Source organism: Sminthopsis crassicaudata, chromosome 2, assembly GCF_048593235.1.
Source record: "Sminthopsis crassicaudata isolate SCR6 chromosome 2, ASM4859323v1, whole genome shotgun sequence".
Taxonomy (NCBI): Eukaryota; Metazoa; Chordata; class Mammalia; order Dasyuromorphia; family Dasyuridae; genus Sminthopsis; species Sminthopsis crassicaudata.
Window position 1 is genome coordinate 59,818,383 of NC_133618.1, and position 17,815 is coordinate 59,836,197.

Consider the following 17,815-nt stretch of genomic DNA (forward strand, 5'->3'; position numbering starts at 1 on the left):
TTAAAAGTAAAATTAAGAAAACAAGTTCACAGACCCCAGGTTAAGAATCCTTGCAAGCCCAATTTTGTTGTATGCACCCTGGTAAGGCCTACCTGATCCACAAAACTGATGGCATCTCGGATGTTGAGTTTATAGTACACATCCCAGATCTGGTCCCGGATACGGTAGGCAGATCGACGCATCAGTAGCTGACTCAGATATTTCTTGTCAAATTGTTCCCACCTAGAAAGAGGGATAGATCTGGGTGCCTGAATACTTCCCTCCCTTAAATTCCCTAAGGGCTCTAGAAAGACCTTCCAAGATCTGTCTCTGGGCAGTAGGGGTTGGGAAAAAAAGTAATGGTCTAAACTGAAGATCTGAGTTCAAATCTAGATCCCTACATTTACTGGCTAAACAGCCGCTAGATAAGCCTCATTTTCCTCATCTGTAAAATGGTATGTGGGATAGTGAAGAAACCTTTGTAAACCTCAAAATGATAGCTGTTCTCCTTCTCCAGGGTCTTTCTTCCCAGCTTACTAAGCCTGAATTAAGCATTCAGCCCATCTCTGCCCCTAGGAAGCTGAGGTGGTCTTTTCAGGAGGTGGGGAGAGGGAGATATGCTCACCTGTCCCTCCAGTAGTGGTAGCCATGGTGGCCAACTACATCTTCCACAGCTGCCAAAATATGGTCAAAGGTCTATAGAAGGGACAGGAAAGTCCAGTCATGGCACTGACCCTAGTCCTTAAGAAGGCCCAGAATTTGGACATCAAATTAAAATTTTGTATCTGAAAGAGTCTGGTCATAGTCCCTTCCAGTCGTGGAGAAGGGGTTTTCCTTAGGGGCCCAAATGTCTCTGATACCCACATGTTCATGTAGTTCCTGGTTCAAGGTGGGCTTGTGGTGATCACTTCGCTTCACTTTTAGCCACTTGACGAGAGGCTTTATGGTTAGACCCTGGGGAACAGGAAGAGAGATGAGGAGAAGACCGAAATATAACCAGGAATGCAACCCATTTACTATCCTCACTATGCCCCTAATATTGCCCCTTTCCATCTCCCATGGGATGCGACTAGTCCTTCTCTGACTTCACACAAGGCTAGAGTTCCCCTTCATAGCCATGGGAGAATTGGAAAGAGCTGGAGAGAGAATCGATGAATCAAAATGTCAAGGTTAGAATGTTCTGGAGATGGAACATTGAGTCCAGTCTCCATTTTTCACAGGAGGGGCTTTGAGGCCCAGAAAGAAAAGAAATTTCCCCATGGTTCCGTAGCAAGTTGGACAGTGGACCAGGATTGGAACCCAGATCTCTTGACTTCCAGTTCCCCACCATGAGCTCAATGAATTCAATGGTTCCTGAATCCCTGATAAATGGAATTGGAAGCAACAGAGCTTAATGGAGGGAGAAGGGAATGGACATTACAGAAAAACAGATTTAGAATGACTGTCAGAAAACCCTCCTAACCATTAGAGTTGTTCAAAAATGGAAGTTGCTGATTAAGGAAATAATGGGCTCCCTCCCCTCTCTGGAAAGCTACAAGTAGAGCCTAGATAGGAGGTTTGTGGGAGGGTCTTATAGAGGAGGGTCCTGTTTGATTTGACCTTAGATCCCTATGAGGTCCCATTCTGGAGTTCTGGGACAAACTCTATGGTTACCCCTACGTAGCCCCCTCCTCCCCTTCCCGGCAGCCCTTCCCACCTGCACGATGACTGTGAAGAAGACCACCACAATGGTCGTAGCCACAAAGTAGTCCTTGGCAGGGACCTTGGTCTTATCCAGAAGGATGACGAGAGCAAACGCCACAGCCCCTCGCAGGCCCCCATAGGACATCACCACCTGGTCAATCTTGTCCAAAGGGACCAGCCGGAACTGGTTCAGCACCCATGTCTGCAGGACTACGCCTACAGGGGAGGGAGGCCGGGAGGGAGGAGGGGCAGAGGAAGGGATGGGGAAGCCAAGTGGAGTGAGAGGTCAGGGCAGGGGAGGAAGGGTCCAGGTTAGGGTCTGACAAGGGCTAGAAGGGTGAGGAGCAAGCAAGTCAAGGTACGGACAGGGATGCTGACTGAGGGAAAGAGACAGTGGGAGATGGGGGGGGGATGGGCAGGATGATGTGGGAAGACAGCCAGGGACAGGGCAGTACCGAGGGCCCGGAAGAGCAGGATGAAGAACAGGGTCCCAAGCACCAGTCCGGTGTCCCAGGCCCACTTGGAGGAGTCCACAGCCGAGATGCCGAGCAGCATGAAGATGACGGTCTCGGCGCAGCTGGCCAGAGTCTTCATGGTGTACTTGACAGCCGTTCGGGACTTGTGTGAGATGTTGGCCTCCACATACTTCTTACAGCCCACCCCGCACATGGTCACTCTGAGGGCGAAGGGGATGTTAGGCAGGCCCTCCAGCAACTTGAGATGTCCCACCCTGGAGGGGCTAGGCAGCTGCCCCCGGCCCAGAAGTGGGCCCACTCCCATGACAACTAGCCCACCTTCCAACCGCTGGGACTTCCTTGGGAGCCGACATCTGCAGCTTCCTCCCATTTGTCCTACAGCTGTCCTCAGGGGCCAAGGAGAACAATGCTAGTTCATCCTTCTCCTGACCAGTCTCTGGGGTTTGAGCTGGCAGGAAGGAAATCAGGCCTCCAGGGGAAGGCGCTGGACAGAACTTAGAGAGTCATAATCACTGGAGCCAGCCTGCAATTCTCTTACTGGTTCTTAGCCTGGGGTCAATGAACTTGGATTGCTGTTGTTTTTTAAAATATTTTGTTCAATGTGGTGATTCAAGGCAATTCCAATAGGCTTGGGATGGAAAATGCCATCCACATCCAGAGGGGGAAATATGGAGACGGAAAATGGATTAAAGCATAGCATTATCACTTTTTTTCTTGTTATTGTTGTTGTTTGCTTTTTCTTTCTCATTTTTTCCCTTGGTCTGATTTTTATTGCACAACATGAAAAAATATGGAAATATTTACAAGAATTGCCCATATTTAACCTATATTAGATTACTTGCAGGCTTGGGGAGGGGGAAAAGTAAGGAAGAGAAAGAGAAAAAATTGGAACACAAAGTTTTACAAAAAAATGAATGTTGAAAAGTATCTTTACATGTATTTGGAAAAATAAAATACTATTGAAATTTTTAAGTAAATAAATAATATTTTTACAATTATATTTCAATACAATTGGTTCCCTCTGTAATCCTAGGTGTTTTATTTTATGCACTTAAAAACATATTTCTGAGAAAGGGTCCATAAGCTTAAAGACACATCAACTCCCAAACCAGATCAACATTTTAAAAAGATAGAAGAATAAGGCCCATAGAAGGGAAGGAATTTCCCTCCAAGTTCCAAATGGGTGGGTGACAGAGCTCAGGGTCCTGAAGTCAGAGGTTTTTCTCTTATACCATCAGAAGGAAACAGCAATCAGACCAAGGGAGCTCCAAGGGGTCTAATTAGGGGGTGTCCCCAGACAACAATTTAAGTTTTCTGGGAACACGAGCAAAAGCAATAAGCACAAAACCTCAGAATTCCCTGAATCCTCTGGAGTAGCGCACATTCCAAAGACAGCTGCCAGCTTTGGTCCTGTCTAGAATGATGAAGGGATACCAAATTTTCCCTGGACCTATCAGAATATTCATTTGTAACTGGACAGGTCAACAAGGAAGCACTTTCCTGCACCAATTAGGCCTCAGCTGTTCTTCCTAAATATAATTATTATTATTATTCCCACAGAAATTATAATGATGGCAACAATAATGGCTCTCTCTAGAGTATCCCAAGTTGAAAAGAACAGATAGGTGAAGCACTAGATGGAATGGTGGACCTGGAATCAGGAGAGACTGAATTTAACTCTAATGAGCAGCATCATCCTGGGCAAATCACTTAGCCTCTATCTGTCTCAGTTTCCTCATCTATAAAATGAGGATAATAATAGATTATAGTTATAGATAAATATATGTATAAAGATACATATAATAGATAATAATACAATAGATTGTTGTAAGGATCAAATGAGATATTAATCATAATTTTAAAGTATTGTATAAATACTATTGAAATGATGATGATGGTCTCTCTTTCCAAATAATCTTTTGAGGTAGCACAAGCTCCATTATTGCTAATTTTCAAATAAGAAAACTGAGGCTCAAGGATAGAAGCCCATTTGGCTGCGGTCCTAGGGCTGGGACCCATCTCTCCTAGCCCGAGGTCCAGCACCTCGTGTTGCCCCTGTCTCACAGCAGAGGATCTGGTCATTTATGCCACGTTATTTTCAAGATCATAGAGTTCAGAGGTGGGACAGTTAGTTGGGCCCCCCAAGTCCACCTAGTCCGAAGCCCTTCTACATCTCCATCTGGCGGTCATTCCGCTTTCACTCCAAACCGCCACTTCTGGTGACATGGAACTTATTTCTTCCTGAAGCAACTTTCTCTTTGGGGGTCAGAAAGCAGTTTTGCTTCAAGGGTGCCTAACATGACCTCTCCTCAACAACTCCACCCATTGCCCCGAGCGCTGGCCCCTGAGACCCAATCTGAGCTTCTCCCCCCTCCCGGAAGGAGCTCCAATGCCGACTGTCTTCGGCTGGACTTAACACTTCCAGCTCATCCCGGGACAGAAGATGTCTAGAGCCATCACCTCCCAGCTCACCCCTCCCTCGTCAGCCCTGGTCCTAGAGGGTGGCAATCACTTGTTCCAGTTCTGTCATTTCCAGGGAGCGGAGCGAGGCTGTCCAAAATCCCAGGGGCAGCGGGCAGCCAGACAGGGATGCCCGCCATTCCCCCCCGTCCTCCCCCCCACAGGCTTCCACCTTGGGTCCCAAGGACTCACGCAAGGATGGCGGAGAGCGAGGCCATCTCCGCTGTGAGGTAAGCCGCGTACGCCAAGAGGAAGACCAGCAGAGGCTCGATGATACGGACCCGCTTGGTGAAACGTGTGGTCAGGGCCAGGAGGAAGGCAAAAACTAAGCCCACGGCTGCCCCGCCCAGACTGACCACAAAGAGGGAGGCTGGGAAGGAGGCCGGGCTGTCAGCATGGCCCCCCCTTCCTCTCCCCCCAAACCAGTAGCAAAGAGGGAAAGGGCCATGGCTACTTCATCCCACTTGGGGCCTCAGGGCCTCAGGAGCTGGCCAGCAGCTAGATGCTGAGGTGAGCAGCTCTCACTGGGAAAGGGGGAGGGGTACGAGCAGAGGCTTCTCCCCATCCTGGCTCTGAGCAAGGCCTTAGCACCCCGGGGGAGAATTGGGGAGAGCACCCAAGAGGTCAGCAAAGGGGAGGGAGATACTGACCGACTCCTTTGACATAGTCAACAGCCTGAACATTGACTGAGCCCATCTCCACGAAAGAGTTATACACTTTGTACAGCACCTAAGGAAGGGGAATAAAGATGAGGTCACTTTCTTCACATCAGGGGACAAAAGGGTTCTGTTCTACTAACGCCCACCTCCACACCAAGGAAAGTCAGCGTGGGGAACGCCCAGAATGGAAACCCTCTCCGCTGTGCAGATTGCAGCTCGTCTGTAGCTTGTTTCTAGGGCTGCTTGGGAACACTGAGAGGCTCAGGGATTGCTAACCTTGTTTTATAGATGAAGAAACAAAGGCTCAGAGAGATAACCACATCTAACTTTAGATAGCTCTCTAAGTTTTGCAAAACACTTTATGTATCTTATTTGATCCTCTTGACTGGGAGGTGCTACAATTAGCCCCATTTTACAGATGAGGAAACTGAGGCAAGACGATTCAGTGACATATCCAGGGTCACATGGGTAGTGAGGCAGGAGTGGAATGCAGGTCTTGGGAACTCCATCCACATGCACCACATGCTGCCTCTCTGTTTCTATAACATTTTAAAACTTACAAAACACTTTCCTCACAACCATCCTATGAGGTGGGTAGTAATGGTCTTAATATGCCTCTTTCACAGATGAGGAAAGCAAGGCAGAAAGAGACCCGACCAAAACCAGGCAGCCAGGAGGCACATTGTGTGGCAGATGCCTGCCAGCTGTGAGATTCCGGGCAAGCCACGTGACCTCCGCCTCCCTCAGTTTCCTCGGTTCTAAGATGGGGATAATAAGTCCCCACCTCACAGTGTTATCATGGGGTCAAATGAGATGGTGTACAGGAAGTATTTTATAGAGCTCTAGAAATGTTAGTTACTATTATTGCTGCTGATATAAAAAAGGGCAGAGTCGGGATTCACATCTGGATCTTGTGATCCCAAGTCTGGCATTATGGACTCCCTCTACACTCACACACACTCAGACACTCAGCTCTGAGCCCTGGGGCTGCTAGGAGAGGGAAGCCTGCCCAGGAACTCGGGCAGATGACCCGGCCTGCCCGCCGCAGGGGCCCTCACCACGGTGACCGCGTCGTTGAGCAGTGACTCGCCGAACACTATGATGAAGAGGGTCTCGTTGACATGCACCTCCTCAAAGACAGCCAGGACGGCTACGGGGTCCACAGCAGAGATCAGGCTTCCAAAGAGCAGGAAGTCAAGCAAGCCAGCTTGGACGGTGGGAGCTGTGGAGAGAGGTGGAGGGGGAGAAAGAGAGAGAGAAAAGAAGAGAGACAGAGACAATGACAGAGAAACAGACACAGAGAGAGACAGACACAGAGAGAGACAGACACAGAGAGAGACAGAGACAGAGAGAGATAGACAAACAGATAGAGAGACAGACACAGACACAGAGACAGAGACAGAGACAGACAGAGACAGAGAGAGATAGACAGACAGAGAGACAGAAACAGACACAGAGAGAGACAGAGAGAGACAGACACAGAGACAGACACAGAGACAGAGACAGAGAGAGACAGGCAGACAGATAGAGAGACAGACACAGAAAGAGACAGAGACAGAGAGAGATAGACAGACAGAGAGACATACACAGACACAGAGACAGAGACAGAGAGAGACAGACAGACAGATAGAGAGACAGACACAGACACAGAGAGAGAGAGATAGACAGACAGAGAGACAGACACAGACACAGAGACAGAGACAGAGAGAGACAGACAGACAGAGAGACAGACACAGACACAGAGACAGAGACAGAGAGAGACAGACAGACAGATAGAGACAGACACAGAGAGAGACAGAGACAGAGAGAGATAGACAGACAGATAGAGAGACAGACACAGAGAGAGACAGAGACAGAGAGAGATAGACAGACAGAGAGACAGACACAGACACAGAGACAGAGACAGAGAGAGACAGACAGACAGATAGAGAGACAGACACAGACACAGAGAGAGACAGAGACAGAGACAGAGACAGATAGACAGAGAGATAGTCACAGACAGACAGAGACAGAGACAGACAGACAGACAGACAGAGAGACAGACACAGACACAGAGAGAGACAGAGAAATGGAAAAAGGAGAGAAAGAGACAGTGAGAGAAAGAAAAGGAGACAGAGAGACAGATACAGAGAAAGAGAGAGACAGAGAGACAGAGAAAGTGTGCCCCCATACCCTGTCAGAACAGAGCATTTTTCTGCTCCACTCCTGAGGGAAAAGTGGAAGGTGCCCACAAACACCACAGTTTAAGGAAAACCAACCAATGGGAGCCCAACCTGAGTCCCAACCACCATATTCAGCAGTGCTGTCAAAGGGGCCATTCACTTTTGATACGTGGGATCGCTGCTTAGAAAACCACAAGTGCACATTACCTATGCTTTATTTTGTTCTCATTCAGTTAATTAGATATTTCCCCAGGACATGTTCACACGGGTGCCATGCTTGGTGCCCCTCGTGCCCAGGTAGAAAGCACTTCGGTCTCCTTGGCCGGGGGTGGGACAGCCTTTGGTTTGGGGGGACCTCAGTTCTCTCATATCTAGGTGAGCTGGGGGTCCCTTCAGGCTCTGAGGTCTAGAGACTCAAGGCCATTCTTCTCAGCCTGTGGCCAGTAACAAGCTAACTCACGTTCCTTCTGAACCTGTTTCTCCATTTCTAAGAAAGGGATAATAAAGTTTCTACCAACGGTCATGTAGGTTTTATAGGATTACAGACAAAAGGGAAGGAAGAGGGAAGGGAATATGCAGTAATTAAGTGCCTACTGCGCCAAGCACTTTACAAATCTCTTAGTCAGGGTTTAGAGTTACAAACGTTTTGGTGGCCCCGTGTCCAGCTCCTTCACTTTACATCAGGAGAAACAAAGGACCGGGAGAGCAAGCAGCTTGCCTAAGGTCACACAAATGAGAGAAGTAAGATTTGAATCCAAGTCTTCTGACTGAAAATCTCTGGCTCTTTCCACTAAACCATACTGGTTGTTGTAAGGAAAGTGCTTTATAAAAGCCAATTTATTATTAAAAAGTTATCATTATTTGTTTTGTTCAATCATATCTCACTGTTCTTGAACCCATTAGTGGTTTTCTTGACAAAGATATTGATTTGCCATTTCCTTCTCCAGCCCATTTGACAGATGAGGAAACTGAGGCAAACAGGGTTATTAAGTGACTTGTCCAGGGTAACACAGCTAAGTGTCTGAGGCCATATCTGAACTCAGGTCCTCCTGGCTCCAGGCCACCCACTGCCTAATTATTATCATAACATCTAAAACCCCAGAATGTCAGAGCAACGAGGGACCTTACAGGTCAACTATTCTAGCCCCTGTGGGGAATGGACTTAGCCAGGTTTTCAGAGTGAATTAGTAATAACACATACTGTCGAGTGGGAAAAGTACTGGTCTTAGAGTCAGAAGACCCGAGTTCTGGTCTTCCCTTTGATGCTTAGTAGCCCTTAGGGTGACCCTGAATAAGGCACCAACTTCCTTGGGCCTCAGTTTTCACATCCATAAAATGGGACTAATAACCTTGTCTTTATGCTTCCTGCTTTACAGGACTATACCAAGGAAAACTTATTATAAACCTCACAGATTTCTTTGTACTTCATCCAGAGGTCCTATCATTGCTTTATAGATGAGGAAACCGAGTCACAAAGAGATAGGATGATTTGCCCAATGTCACAAGAATAACAAGTAAAAGGAATCAGGATTCAAACCCACATCCTTACTTTCTAGATTTGCACCCAACTTTGGGATGCTGTAGGGAACAGGAATGGGATCATTTTACCACGTCCCAGAGGTTCCGATTTTAAGTCCAGGGCAGCAAGGATGCAGAGTAGATAATAATCAAAACAGTCACAAAGTCCTTTAAGGTTTTCAAAGCATTTTGCAGCTATCACCTCATTTGATTATCATAACAATGCTGACGGGGCTATTATTGTTCCTAATTTACAGATTATTATTATTAATAATAATAACTAAGTTTACATAGGCTTACTCTGTGCCAGGCACTGTGATAAAAATTGTACAAACATTATCTCATTTGACCATCATAACAATGCTGACGCGGATGATTGCTATTCCCCAATTTACAGATTAATAATAGTATTAATAATAATAATAATAATGACTAATGCATATATAAACTTACTTTGTTCCAGGCACTGTGCTAAACACTCTACAAATATTATCTCATTTAATCATCAAAATAATGCTGACGGAGCTATTGCTATTCCCAGTTTACAGATTAATAATAACAACAATAATAACTAATGTTTATATAAGCTTGCTCTGTGCCAGGCACTGTACAAATATTATAATAACAATGCTGATGGGGACTATTGTTATTCCCAATTTACAGATTAATAATAATAATAATACCTAATGCTTATAAAAACTTACTCTGTTCCAAACACTAGGCTAAGCACTGTACAAATATTATCTCATTTAATCATCACAATAATGCTGGTGGGGCTATTGTTATTCCCAATTTACAGGTTACTAATAGTATTAATAACAATAATAATAATGACTAATGCTTATATAGGCTTACTCTGTGCCAGGCACTGTGCTAAGCACTGTACAAATATTATCTCATTTGACCATCACAAAAACGATGATGGAGGCTATTGCTATTCCCAATTTACAGATTAAAAATAGTAATAATAATAACTCTGTCCCAGGCCCTGTGCTAGGCACACTATAAATTTTATCTCATTTGCTCCTCACAGCCCTGGGAGATAGATGCTCTAATTATCATCCCCAATTTACAGATGAGGAAACTGAGGCAGATAGGTAAAGAAACTTGTTGGGAATCATCCAAGTTCTAATTTGAGCTGGTCTTCCTGGCTGCAGATATGCTACTCTATCCATTGCACTACAGGACTTAGAGATGGAAGAGGGAAGTATGACGCTGGCCTCAGACACTTACTAGCTATGTCACTGAGGGCAAGTCACTTAGCCTCGCTTGCCTCAGTTTCCTCATCTGTAAAACGGAGCTGATAGTCACAGCACCTCCTTCCCATGGTGGTTGTGAGGATCCCATGAGGTAACAGTGCTCTGTGAGCCTCTTGGTGCTTTTCCCCTGGTCCAGGCTCTCTCTGGGCTGGCCCCAGCCTGTTCAGGGAAGGACGCGGCTCGGGCCTGAAGACGGGGAGTGGAGCTCTGTCTGACAGGGCTGCTAAGTGGCTGCGTGGACGCTGAAGGGGGAGGACACAAGCCACATGGCGCCGGGTTCCCTGTCCCTACAGCCCACATGCAGCCGGAGCCTGCACTTGCTCAGCTCTGGGAGGCTCAGCTGGGCTCCTGCAGCTCAGCTGCTGCTCCTCAAGGCGGGCACAGGCTCAGCTGGTGAAGAGCTGCCCCAGAACTCTCCCATGGGTTCGGACCAAGTCCGCCCCTCCTTTGCTAGGTGACCTTGGGCAAAATATGTAACCTCCCTGGGGTTCCATTTCCTGAGCTATAAAATGAAAGTAGAACTATAGTCTGGGAGGTCTGGGAAATCCCTTCTAAAAAGAATAGCCTGGCTTTCTATAGAGCTCCAACGCCACCACCCTGCCTCTCAATCCATCCGAAGGAAGAGCAGCACCTTGTGATGGAGAGCGCGTTGGCCTGGTATTACAGGAGGGACGCGGATTCAGATCTCAGCTCTGGGTCTCATTCGCTGTTTGACCTTCACTGAATCACTCAATTTCTCTCAGCTGCCTTATCTACAAAATGGGAAAACTAATACAAGCCCTACTTCCTAAGCAAGTTTGAGGGACAGGGACCATTATGAGCAAAATCCTAACTTTACACATGAGGAAACTGAGGCTTAGAGAAATTAGGTCCTGGAGATCCCCAGGGAATGGAATCAGACTCACCCATAAGGCCAGCCTGCTGGACGCCCCAAAGGGCAGCGCCCGTAGTGAAGGAGTTCCACAGTGTGCCCACCACAGCATAGGTGAGGATGGCTCCCAGGTTGTCAAAGAAGAGCCGGCTGGGCATGAAGTAGCCCGAGTCAAGTACAATAGGGGGGAGGAGGAAGAGAAAGAAGGTCCCCGGCTCCAGCTGGTACTCTGCCTTCTTGGCCACAGCCAGGACAATGCCCCCCAGGCCCAGGCCCAGCAAGATCAGCAGGCAGCTCTCGGGGACGACAGACGTCACCTTCCGGGAGAGGTGGAAGACTACAACAAAAGCAAGACAAGAATTAGTGGGGCAAGGTCTGGGATCAGCCACGGTGGAGAGAGATAGACATGGAAGACCTATGTCTGCCCTCTAGGGACTTCCAATGTGATGGTCAAGGAAGACACGACATCCAAGTGTGACACGTTACGTCACGGATCTTCCTTGAATCCCAGCTAGACAACGAATGACCTTTCCATTCTGACTTCACGTAACCCTTTGTCCCATCCCCCTATAATGAACCAACCCTGTACCTATAACATGTAATATATTATAGAGGAAGAGCAATGACAGAAGTCTTGGAATCAATAAGAGCTGAGTTAGCTCTATAACCACAGAATTAACTGCCCAGGGACCCAGTTAAGTCCCTTAAGTTGTCAACAATTACATCGGAGAAGGAAGTCCCCACTATGGGGAAATAAGAGGTCTTTACTCTCCCAAAGTCTGTAGGTATTTTAGCCTTCTACTAGACTGTAAGTGCCATGAGAGCAAGAACTTTCTAACCTGGGTTGCATATCTTGCTTAACAGCCCAATTCTCTGTGCACAGAAAGCCCTTATTTAAATGTCTGTTGTCATGGATTATAAACAAGCCTAGATTTTATCAGTTTGGGAACTCCTTCAACCAACTCTCAAGTCATGCACAAGTCAAGACATCACTCCATGATGTCTTCTTGGAAATGAAGGATGAACAATAATAATCTGTGACTTGGTCAACAGTTTCATGGTGATGAGCATTTCTGTACTTATTCAGTCTCAGAGGACAATCACCTAAGTCAACATCAGAGCCATACTTGATGTTTTCACCTAGATGGTGTATTCCTGCCTTTATGCTCTCATCACTTCAAAGGATCATCAGGAGGAGGGCATCAATGGAGAGTCTATCAGAAATGGTTATGGTTTTATCAGTGGAAATGGCATTAAAAGAGATGTATTATCATTTGCTCTGTTACTGTACCTTACTGTGCCCTAAAGATCATGAGACTTTCCAAGTTGTGGATAAAATCTCCCACAGTTATCTCCTCCCTCAGAAGGTGAACTCCCTGGAAGGAATCTTTCTATTTGTCTCCCTAGCACAGTGCTTTGCACATAGTACAGGCTTAATAAATATTTTGGTGGGGGGGGGGGATGAGGAGAAAGAGAAATTTGAAATACAAGATTTTGCAAAGATTAATGTTGGAAACTATTTTTGCATGTATTTGGGAAAATAAAATACAATTAGAAAAATAAATAAATAAATGCTTTTCCATTCATTTTTACCATCTGCTCTGCTACAGAACACATCCCATCTCCAACCCTCCAGCCTCCTCCTTTGGAAACCATAATCAAGCCTTTGCTACTGGGAAAAAAAAAAAAAAAAAAAAAAAAAAACAACTCTATGCTTTTACTCACTATTCCTCTGACTTTTAAGCCAAACACCATTGTCTCACTCTCTTTGAATAAAGTTCCTTTAGGATAAGAGTTGTTTTGTCCTTATTTGCCCCATGCCCAACCCAGTGCTTGTTGCATAGTAGCCATAAATAAATACTTTTTTATTAATTTGTTCATTCAGGCTACAGGTGATCAGGGAAATTTGCTGTTGTTTTGGTTGGTTAATTGGCTGGGGCTTTGTAAGGGGGGGGGGGAGTGGGAAGATGAAACAATTGAAGCAAGCATAGAAGGGTAATAGGATTTGGACAGATAGAAAGGAAAAGGGTGTAGAACTAGAAGCATCAGGATAATTGAATTATCCAAAACTTCTGTCACATGCCTAGTAACCCAGAGCCCAGCTCGAGGGCACCCATGTCAGGACCCAGAACTATAGGTATTTCTGAAGGGCCAGAGGGTGGGGAAAATGGAATCCAGTGTGAACATCTGGAATTGTTGTCTGTACCTTCTGCTACTCCTCCAAGCAGCCACTTAAGTACAGGATCAGGGCATTTATTTTGCAGGTCATGTCAGATCAAAGGGACCTGAAGAACTACCTGGATCCCTTAATGGCTTTAGAAATTATGCCTCCTTTTATAGATGAGAAAACTAAGTCTCAGAGATGGAAAGTATAATCGAGTGGACTTTGAATTTGAATCTGGATTGTCTAAACAGTGCTCATTCCTTTGAAAACTGTCTGGCTATTTTTACTTTTTCCTCCCTGACCTGCCCCACCTTCTGAAATGCCCTTCCTCAAAGTCTAGCTGAAACCTCATCATCTCCACCTCTACCAGCTTCCCTGACTACCCCAGCCTAGAAGACATCCATTTTCTGATACCCTGTAAAACTTACTTCTCTGTATCCCTGTCATTAAGCCCCCACCATGACATCGTTAGTTTGTGTGTGTATGGGCTGTCTTCCCAGACAGATTATAAACTGTGTTTTTGTATCACTCAAAGCTCCTGCGTGGGTTAAAGACCTTGGCCCTGCTGTGAAAGGAATCATGGAAAAAGAGAGAAGGGGGTGGGGAAGAGCAGGAATGAGGTTGTTTTTTTTGTTTTTTTTGTTTTTTTTTTTTTTGTGTGTGTGTATAGTTCCATTTTTAAAATTAATTTTTATAATTATAACATTTTCTTTGACAGTACATATACATAGGTAATTTTTTTTTTACAACATTATCCCTTGTACTCCCTTCTGTTCCAAAATTTTCCCCTCCTTCCCTCCACTCCCTCCCCTAGATGGCAGGCATTCCCATACATATTAAATATCTTATAGTACATCCTAGGTACAACATATATGTGCAGAACCGAATTTTGTTGTTGTTGTTGCAAAGAAAGGATTGTATTCCCAAGGTAAAAATAATCTGGGAAGAGAAACAAAACAAAACAAAACAATGCTCACAGTTTACACTCATTTCCCAGTGTTCCTTTTCTGGATGTAGCTGATTCTGTCCAAGGAATGAGTTTTTTTTTTTTTGTTTTTTTTTTTTTTTTAAGGAAAACTGGCCAGGCAGCATCCCACACTCAGGCCAAGGGTCACCACTCTTGACCCTCTGATTTTTGGCCCCATCATCATGAAAAGGGGCTGATTCCATCCTACCACAAAACATCATGAATCTTCCAGAAATCTAGACAAAATCATACACCCTAAATATCTATACACAGATTGATAAACACGGATTCTAAACCAGCCCTTTTTTAGGACTGAAAAGGACCTTAGAGATCATCTACTCCAACCCTTTTATTTTAACGAGGAAGAAAACTGAAGTGACACAGGTAGACTGATGACATCGGAGACGAGATTTGAACTCCAGTACTTGGACATCAGCCAATGCTCTTCCACCTCCCGGTTAGCATCTGCAATTAGCTTGGTACTCAACATTTTTCTGCCCACAGCCTATATCTCCAATGAGACTGAGAATCCTTTAGAACAGATACTATAGCTAATGCTTCTTGATGATCCCTACCCTTAATACATTCTTCTGTACAATGCTCTATTGTAGTAGACCATCGGTAAAGTTTATGAACAAATTCCCCTTCTTCAGGAAGAGAGAGGTTACAATTCCTTTCTCCTATTACTCCACAGACTAAAAAGACAATCTGTTTGCTGTTCTGATACTCTCAGGATGCTAATCCCTCCCCAAATTCCAGGGAAGATTAGTACAAGGATCAGAAGCCCTAGATCTGGAAGACTGTTAGATCATCTCTCAACTCCCTATTTTACAGACAGAAAAACTGAGGCTCAGGAAGTGTTAGGTTGAAAGACATGTGGTAGTAACTGGTAGTGTCAGGATTCAAACTCAGGGCTTCTGACTCCAAACCCATCATCTTTTCTCTCTTCAATGCTATCTCTAAAAAGAGGGGAAGAAGAAACTAGGGATGTCTCTGCTTAGCCTGTGTGTCTGTCCCCAGTGGATAAACAGCGGTCTTTTGGATTAAGAACCCCATGATGGAAGGCAGATGTATGTCTGTGTTTCCTCAGAAGAAAGGCCTCTTTCTCCCATCTCCCATCATTTCTTCTAAGTGAGAAGCATCATGATTTATGGGGGAAACTGCAGAAATTTCAGAGCTTAAATTGTGCACCTAAAAGTGCCCCTGGCCACTCATTAGCAATACAGATTCTGGGCCATCGAATCCCAAGGGCATCTCCTGCTGCCTTCCTCTGCCTGCTTCTTGGCCCCGTCATAGCTCTTCCCACGTTGATTCTGACAGTCTGATAGATCAGCCTTCCCCTTACCTCTTTCCCCTCCTCCCACCTCCTCCCAGGCACCAGGCACTCCCCACCCCCCTACTTCTATCTGCCTCCCGTGACCCTGGATGCTCAGAGCTTCCCTTCCCAAAGACCAGAGCACTCCTACGTCCTGTGACAGGGAAATAATCCCTCTGATCTCCAGGGCCGTTTCTGAACCACTCTCCGTGGTTAGCCTGCTGCAGCAGAAGGGAACAGTCGTTTTCCACCTCTGGCAAAGTTCCAATCAGCCTGAGCTGTCTCCCTGGGTTTCCCTTGGATTCTAGGTTACAGAATTTATCCATGAAGGCTGCACAGTGCTGAGGTTAGGGTACAGGCAGTGCCAGTCAGCAGTCATGGGGAAAGAACAACAATTATCAGCTGTAATCAGCTACATACACACATCTTGTGGAGACACAAACACCACAGAGGGAAGGAAAGGGATCTCGAGTGTGTGTGTGTGTGTGTGTGTGTGTGTGTGTGAGGGGGGGGTAATGTATCACACTGGCTAATTTACTGAAAATGAAGAAGGGGCAGTGATATCTCAGGGAAGCAGCTGTAATTCAGAGGAATCAAATCGAGTAGTATCAGGAGGGGAGAAGAGACCAAGGATTCAATCCCAACAGCAATAAATATTTATTACATGTAAACTCCATGAAAGGTACAGTTCTGGGGGCAAGGGATGCAAAGACAGAAAACAAACAGTACAATCACCTGCCCTCAAGGGGCTTACATTCTAGGGGTGAGAAGCACGAGATTTGTACACACACACACACACATACACACACACACACACACACACACACACACACACACACACACTGTGATTTCATGAGTACAGGAGACTGTTTATAAGGAAATTTTCTCTACCAATGCATATTAGCAACTGCCTGGCAACTTATAGTTAGTATATAACTATAGCAACTTATAGTTGCTTAGAGCAGAAAGATTTTAAACCCAGGTCTTGGTGGATTCAAAGCCAGTTCTGCATCATACTACTGCCTCTCAGAGCTAAGGTTAAGTATGAGAGAGCAAAAGGAGAGGGTCAGAGAAAACCTGCTCAGAGACAATCGTTTCAGCTGAGGGGGGAAGGTTTTATGGGAGAGAGGGCTCCGTAGCTGAACCTTAGAGGACCAAGGATGCTGAAAGGCCCATGTCTGGGCTACCCACACATCTGGGAGCTTGCCTGGGAGAGGAACAGGTTACCGTGAGCTATACAGCACTGGGCAGCCAGCCAGCTTGGAAGCACCCAGAGTAGAGGACAGCAGGGGGAGAGCTGGGGGGGATACAAAGTAGACAGCTACCTAGGACGCCATGATGAAGGGTTGCAAGGAGAAGCACTTAAATGGTTTTTCTGATAGACATATTTAGGTATCAAAGTTTTTTGTTTTGTTTTGTTTTGTTTTTATTATTATTCTTTTTTGGCCAACAGGGATTTATACCGTGCTAAGCCAAATCAAATATGTTATAGTGAAGGCTAAAGGACCCCAGGGGGAGATGGTCTATGGAAGACTTGCTTAACTTGCCCGGGACTCGGTTAGGCAGAAACATCCAGTTAGCACGATGCCATCCCAGGTCCTGATTAGCTGAGTTCCAGAGGCGGCCCCACCGCTAAATCCCCACGGCACAGGGCTAACTCCGCTATCCCACTCCTAGTGCCTCACTGTCCCTGTTGTTGCAGAACGGGAAACTAAGTCTCTGCAAAGTGAGAGCCGAGACCTGGAGGGGCAAGGGTGTGGGGGGAGGGGGCATCGCCGTGGAAGCAGGCACAGGGGGAGCCTGAGAGACAGGGCGCTGAGGGGGGGGGGGAATGAGGCAGGATGGAGCTTGAGACAAGAGCCGGGGGGCTTGGCAGAGGAGGGGCCGGGGAGCCAGAGCCCTGAGAGAAACCAAGGCAGCAGAGAGGGAGAGGAAGTAAGGGGGGACAGGGAGGTGCCACTTTCAGGTGTCGCATGCAGGGGACAGAGGGGATGGGGGGGGGAGATGGACGACGGCGTGCGCTGCGGGGGCCGAAGGGGGCCAGGCGGGCCGACACTGAGCCTCGGGCTGGGACGGGCAAGCTCTGGCGCACTCACCGATCTTGGCCAAGCTGGCCACCAGGATCCACACGGCCACCAGGTAGGGCGCCTCCACCTCGTGCCACTGCCAGCGCAGCAGCGCCAAGCCCGCCGGGGGCAAGACGGACTCTCCGGAGCCCCCGTCCGCCACTCCCGCCCCTGCGCCGGGCAGGGGCATCCCCAGAAGGGGCAGCGTGACCGGCAGCATCTTCCCCCGGCCTGGC

The 17,815-nt window shown here is 46.6% G+C and overlaps 1 protein-coding gene across 2 annotated transcripts in view; it reads right to left on the reverse strand.

Moving 5' to 3' along the window:
• SLC9A5 (solute carrier family 9 member A5) overlaps positions 1-17,815 on the reverse strand; it is a 32,565-nt gene extending 14,750 nt beyond the window's left edge. For both annotated transcript variants that reach the window (XM_074286465.1, XM_074286466.1), the window contains exons 1-10: positions 17,610-17,815; positions 11,102-11,404; positions 6,316-6,479; positions 5,249-5,327; positions 4,791-4,968; positions 2,118-2,338; positions 1,676-1,878; positions 844-933; positions 605-675; positions 93-222 (exon numbers count right to left, since the gene is read on the reverse strand). In XM_074286465.1, the coding sequence (XP_074142566.1) occupies positions 93-222; positions 605-675; positions 844-933; positions 1,676-1,878; positions 2,118-2,338; positions 4,791-4,968; positions 5,249-5,327; positions 6,316-6,479; positions 11,102-11,404; positions 17,610-17,799 (1,629 nt within the window). In that variant the 5' untranslated portion in view covers positions 17,800-17,815. The remainder of the gene's footprint in view (positions 1-92; positions 223-604; positions 676-843; positions 934-1,675; positions 1,879-2,117; positions 2,339-4,790; positions 4,969-5,248; positions 5,328-6,315; positions 6,480-11,101; positions 11,405-17,609) is intronic.